The 6,702-nt window shown below is 33.5% G+C and overlaps 1 protein-coding gene across 1 annotated transcript; it reads right to left on the reverse strand.

Annotated features, from left to right (window-relative positions):
* Positions 1-3,747: 3,747 nt before the first annotated feature.
* LOC136202228 (uncharacterized) lies at positions 3,748-6,389 on the reverse strand. The gene is made up of 3 exons (XM_065992731.1): positions 6,100-6,389; positions 5,815-5,933; positions 3,748-4,007 (listed from the first exon to the last, which is right to left on the reverse strand). Exons 1-3 carry the CDS (start codon positions 6,246-6,248, stop codon positions 3,988-3,990), a joined length of 288 nt encoding a protein of 95 aa, XP_065848803.1. The 5' UTR covers positions 6,249-6,389; the 3' UTR covers positions 3,748-3,987.
* Positions 6,390-6,702: the final 313 nt, after the last annotated feature.

A 6,702-nucleotide genomic window follows, 5' to 3' on the forward strand; every position in this document is an offset into this window, starting at 1 on the left:
GGTCAAGGGTTAGAGGTTCAATCGGGGTTTAACCGAGGTTCAACCGGTATTAAAAAAATTATGTAAAAAATAATATTTTATCCATATTTTAACTTATAAAAATTATATAAATAAAATTAAAAATATTAAATTTATAAATCCAATCATGAATTAAAAATATAATAAAAATTCAATTTATAAAAAGACTAAAAAATATAAATTACATATTTTTTAAAATTAAATAATTAGTATTATTATTAATATATAAGTATAATAAAATAGTTATTATACAATTTTTTAGAGTTTTAAATTTTATTTTATGAAATATTTAAATATTAATAAAATATTATGAGTATTGAAATGATAAAATAATGTTTATATAATATTTATAGAAATATAAAAAATTTGATAAAGAAAAAGAAATATAATAAATAAATAATATTTTAAATATTTATTTTTTATAATGATTATAAATATCTATATTGTTAAGATTAAACGCAAGTTAATAAGTGGTCTAATGGTTAAGCAGTGATTTCTTATTCAAAAGGTGTTATGTTCGAATCCTTGGAAAAGCAAGTTTTTTTATTGAGTATAAAATGTAACCCGACCAGTCCGGTTAACCGCGATCGGTTCATACGGGTCACGGTTCAACCGACCGGGTTAGATGGTTCTGACCGGTTTTCAAGCATTTAAAAACCGAACTACCTCCGGCCCGGAATGATGACCGATTCCGGTCGAACTGGGTTGAACCGGCCGGTCCGGTTCGGTTCTCAAAACCATGCTACAAAACGCTGCAGTCTTATTGGGAATTAATAAGTCATTTAAAAACATTTAAGTAAGTTAGGAGTCTAATGATATACTTTGGAAGTTCACGAATCCAATCAATTTTTTGGATCAACTTCAGGAAGCTTTTAATGTATTAATTCGGAAAAAAATATATAAGGATAATGAAAAATAAATTTTATGGTTTTGCACATTTATAAAAAAAAAACTGTTTCTATTGTTTGAAAATTTATAAATATGACTAATTAAAGTTGTGTAAGTGGTTGAGGGTTTAAATCGTAGATTTCAAGTTCGAGCCCTAATCTACGTAGGGATAAAATAATACATTTTACTTATTAACTCCGCTTAAGTTACATAATATTGATTTGAGAGATAAGATGAATTTTTCTATCTCATTAAAATTATAGGAGCTTATTTCACCTTCTTATACCACCGATTTGAGGAATAAGACTCTTATCCTCTATCTCTAAAACAAATATGAGATAAATGAACTTTGGATTTTTTTTATCCCTATCGCACCCCATTTATCCCTCATAACAAACACGTCATAAAGAAAATTTTAGTCATTTTATCTTTTTTTTTCGGCCTAATACACAAATAACCCCCTAAACTTGTCCAAATATTGCAACTGCCCCCCTCAACTTTCAATTATAACAACTTACCCTTTAAACTTGTTCAATTGTAAAACATAACCTCAAATTGGGAATTTTTTTTATTCCGTACTTGAAGCAACAGTAAAAGCGTTTCCCCGGATTTCGTATCACGCCAAAGATCTGATTATCACACTCCACGAGCGTTGCAGATTTTGCATTTTACGTGTCTCTTCAATTGTAGTCCATGTCAGCAATTTGGGGTTATATTTTACAATTGGACAAATTTAAGGGGTAAATTGTTACAATTAGACAAGTTCGAGGGGTAAGTTGTTACAATTGAAAGTTGGAGGGGGCAGTTGCAACATTTGGACAAGTTCAGGGGGTTATTTGTGTATTAAACCTTTTTTTTCTCCTTTAAAAATAAAAAATGTTTTTATATGACTAGAGAAATACAAATAAAATAAAACAAATGGCCTAAGTTTTGTTTTGAATATTTAATATAAATAAATTTAAACAATTTTAATGAAAAAAAAATCCCTTTGTAGATAGAGAAAACCTAAAATCCGTATTTATAAACTTTTAAATTACAATAATATCTTTACGAAACCACAAGATTTATTTATATATTTTACCACAAACATATTACAATGTAGAATGTGAAGTATAAGAGAGATAAGAATTGCAATGAGATTTTTGAGGCACTTGATTGAGACATTTTTTAGATGAACCTATTTCAATTAGAATATACATTTCAGATGTTATTAATGAAATTATTTCTTCAGTTATAAATCATGGTATCTCTACTGTACATATATACGTGTCATATTATCACTCATAAATAATAGATTACAAAAAAAAATATACATGTACAAAAAAATATATTTGTTTTTCCGATGATATGTAAAATTGGCTCAATTTGTCAATGTAAAAAATAAATTTACATCATATTAAATACAAAAGCTGCAACGCTCGTGAAATGTGATAATCAGATCTTTGGACCCAAAAAAATCAGTATTTAATTAACCAAATCCCCAATTCTTCAACCTAACGGTAAATCAGAAATCCTCCATTTTTCTTCTTCTTCTTTTTGTTATTCCTATTCGTTTTTCAGTGATTTCTGGGGTGAAAAGGTGTTTATGTGGAGAAATAGCTCCATTGAAGATTTCATGGCGTGATACGAATCCAGGGAAACGTTTTTACGGTTGCTTTAAGTACGGGGTAAAAAAATCTCAATTTGAAGTTATGTTTTACAATTGGACAAATTTGAGGGGTAAATTGTTACAATTGAAAGTTGAGGGGGACAATTACAACATTTGGATAAATTCAGGAGGTTATTTGTGTACTAGGCCTAAATATATTCTTTTCATGTCAAGAGCAGTTCATATGTCACCCTCAATTCATATGAGGGTAATAGTGTTATGTAATCACTAACCAGAATTACCTCATACTTCATCACCACCAATGCCAAAGAGCACATCTATATTGTCTTATGTAATCACTAACCAATATTACCTCATCAAATATCAATGTCTAAAACACATTTTGAGGTGCCCTTCAACGCACAACCCTTTTAATAATAAAATAATTATCATTGTATTGGGTGTCCTATCACTCATTTTCGACAACTTTACTCATTGAATTTTTTTTTTTTTTGATCGTGATAGTGCTGTGCTCCACAGTACGCCTAATGCATATAAAACATATTTTAGGCTGCTGATTTTTTATTATTTTGACATGATAAAACACGAAAATAACTAATTCCACTATAATAATACTTCACATTCCATAAATAAACAATTCTATTCAACAGTCCAGAATAGTATTCACGTGCCTTATTTAAAAGTAAGGCATGATCCTGACCACTCAAAAAAAAAAGGGCATGATCGTGACAACTATCAGTGAAGATCCAATAATATCGAAAATCAATAATTGGAAACTCAATTTGATTAAAATAATTGATAAACTTGTGCAAGGTACACTGAAACTTATGATGAGTTTTGCCCATATCGATAAGCATCTACACAAATTTACTTTACTGACTTCTCACACATCCTACATAAGGGTTTCTTCTTTCCCTGTAGAGATTAAATGTAGGTCTTGGTCTTCATATAGACCCGACCAATACAAAACCCGTCCCGACAAATAAAAAATGGACACACACATCGAATACATCATTTTTCATTGGTCGGATCCATATGGACTAGTACCATTCTAGATTTCTCCTCCCCCCTCTCACTATCCACACACACCAAAAAAACTCACATAAATGAAGCTCTAAACAGGTGAGTTTGTGAGTTACAGTGTCTCTATGTTTGCCTTCTAAAGTGACTGAGACAGAGAGAAAGGAAGATGAGGGCTAAAAGTTTCTAGCTCCTGCATAAAAACATATGCATAATGTTTAATCATGTAATCATATGAATGAGCAAAAACTTTATCCAGGCTGCTGGATATAAACATTGGAAGATATTATAAATAATATGCCATTGATGAGCAGGAATAAAAGAAACCGATTCTCAGTTGTTGTCAATTTAGTCCATAATCCTTTTCAACCCTTTTGGTTTGAAATCAAAACAAAGAAGACGTCCTACATTCTTCCCCACTCTCTTCAACAAATGCTGCTGCAAAAAGACTATCATAAAGGCATTGAGACACCTGAAAAATAGACGAAAAATGGTAATCGTGTCGTGTCAGTTGAGTTGTCTTTGTATATGGTGTTATCGTGTCAGAAATTGTCACCCGAAAAATGACTAATCATATAGAGTTAACAGCTCACAGCTATGCCACATTCAAATTGAAAATATGGACAATCAGAAGTGCACCAATTCATACAAAGTTATACTCAGATCTCTCAGATGAGGCAATTTAAATCAGTTACCAAAAATAGATACATGAAGCATCAGACACCATCCGATATTGATGTATATGGATTTTTTCATTACAAATCCTCATCATAACAATATAAGTTCATCCCACTATATAACATTATCAGCTGCACTTATAATGTTCAAATTAGGATTGGATGGGGATGAGTTTGTTCTTAGAAATCTTGTTAGGATGTATGTTATGTGTGGAATTATGGAGGATGAAACTAAGCTGTTCGGAAATCACGTTTACAGTTCCAATTATGCTCATACTTCAGCAAATGTGGTTTTATGGAATGCAATGATTGAAGGGTATGTGAGAGTAGGGGACATAAAATCTTATCGCCATTTGTTTGATAAAATGCCTCAAAGAAGAGCAGTTTCTTGGAATGTTCTGATTTCAGGGTATGCCCAAAATGGGTACTTTTAGTAGGCCATGGAGTTGTTCTGCAGTATGCTTATGAGAAATGAGTCTCCAAACTATGTGCTTTAGTTAGTGTTCTTCCTGCAATTTCACGATTGGATGCGCTTGATAAGTGGGTTCATTTGTACGCAGAGAAGAATGAGGTAGAGATTGATGATGTTCTTGCTTCTTCTTTAATTGATATGTATTGGAAGCATTGAGAAGGCAATTCAGGTGTTTGAGTTGATTCATAATAAAACAAATCCTATTACTTGGAATGCTATAATTGGTGGACTAGCTATGCACGGTAGAGCAAAGGAAGCTCTTGATTACTACAAAAAGATGCAAAACCCTAGTGTTAAACCAACTGATGTCTAGTATATTGCTTTACTATCTACTTCTAGCCATGCTGGTTTAGTCAAAAAAGGTCATTCTTTATTCAATTATATGGTAAACGTTATTGGTTTAGAACCTAGATTGAACATTATGGATATATGGTTGAACTTCTAGGCCGTGCCGAGCATTTAGCCGAGGCATAACAGCTCATTCTAAACATGCCTATCCGACCCGACAATGTGATAGGGAAAGCCTTGCTTGGCGCTTGTAAAATGTATGGAAATATCGAAATGGGTGAACGTGTAGCAAGGATTTTAATGTACTATCTATCTCTATCTCTATTCTTCATCAAATCAATTGGCCAATTCACAGCCTCGTGAACCTTGCAGAACTCTTAAGGTGGCCCGGTGCACTAGGCGTCCCCGCTAAGCGAGGGTCCGGGGAGAGTTCCCCCCACAAGGGTGTACTGGGGCAAACCTTCCCTTGCCAATTTTTTGGCAAGAGGCCGCTCCTAATACTCGAACCCGTGACCTCTCGGTCACACGACAATAACGTTTACCGTTGTGTCAAGGCTCGCCTTCCTTGCAGAACTCTTATTAAGAAAAAAAAACTTTTGATCGTATATTTCCACAGTAGGAGCAGTAAAATATTGTGATTGATTAAATATTATTCTTCATAACCCCGCATCAAAGAATAATACATGCAGGTCTTTCCACAAACAGGTGGTGTGCATACATTTTACATTCTAATGATACAAGTACTCGATCACTTGGACATCAATTTAAGTAATAAGACGCTAAAAGATGTGAATTGACTATTAAAAAAAGCTCAGGAAATCAAATGCGTCGCTGAAACATACCTTGAGGCACTAGAGCCCAGCTATCAGAGTCACTGGATAAACTCGATACTAATCTCGCTGAAGCTAAGGCACTGTATAATGGCATCATCGATCCAGCGCAACTCAATTCCACAGGTAATCTATCAAACAAATGTGATTTTAGATAAATTCAAAAGGAAATTTCCTGTCGTTAGTAGCTCAGAAAGTGGAAATCAGCCTTTTTTCAATTCAAAGAAAAAAGAAGAAGAAGAGAGATAGAGAGAGTGAGTGAAAAGAAATTTAAAGCTAGTTAGGTAAAAAATTCACCTTGAGGAGCGAAAATGGCGTTTTGTAGAAAGTGAGGGAGAGGAGGAGGTGAGTGGCGAGAGCTGGGGAGAAAGTGATTTCTTATTGACCTTGACAGTGAAGGATTGTAACCGAGACGACAATCTTGAGACGACCTTTGAGGAAGCCATTGATGTTTGCTAATTCCAGTATTGTAATCGGAATCTCTCTGCTTTTGATCTGAGAGTTTCGGTGATTCCAGGAGCGGGAGAAACTCAAAAGAGGGTTTTAGGGACGAGGTTAGTTTGGGGATTACGTAGCTTTTCTAGATATAGGTGCAGCCAATTTGTAAAGAGCACCCATAGAGAAAATACCCCTCTACAAATACGTTTGTCGAAAATATTTTTTGATTTTCTTTTTTGACAGAAAAAAAGTTTTAGGTAAGGGTAATATTTTTTTATTTTCTTTTTTTAAGTGGGAACATGAAAAAGAAAAAAAAAACACAAAAAAAAAACCTAATTCGGGATTAGCCTAGGGAAACTAACCCCCACCACATCTTCCAAGAGAAGAGAAGAAAGATAATCAGGAGGAGAAGAGAAGGATGTGACGCCCAACATCCTCTCATGGTCAGCAACCGCCAAACGA

Source organism: Euphorbia lathyris, chromosome 8, assembly GCF_963576675.1.
Source record: "Euphorbia lathyris chromosome 8, ddEupLath1.1, whole genome shotgun sequence".
Lineage (NCBI taxonomy): Eukaryota > Viridiplantae > Streptophyta > Magnoliopsida > Malpighiales > Euphorbiaceae > Euphorbia > Euphorbia lathyris.

Bases quoted from the DNA above. Each gene is read 5' to 3' on its own strand.
- LOC136202228 (XM_065992731.1), bottom strand. From the start codon at position 6,248: ATGGCTTCCTCAAAGGTCGTCTCAAGATTGTCGTCTCGGTTACAATCC. The intron at 5,934-6,099 runs GTGAATTTTTTA...TTTGTTTGATAG, and splicing joins CGCCATTTTCGCTCCTCAAG to ATTACCTGTGGAATTGAGTT. The intron at 4,008-5,814 runs GTATGTTTCAGC...TCTATTTTTCAG, and splicing joins CTGGGCTCTAGTGCCTCAAG to GTGTCTCAATGCCTTTATGA.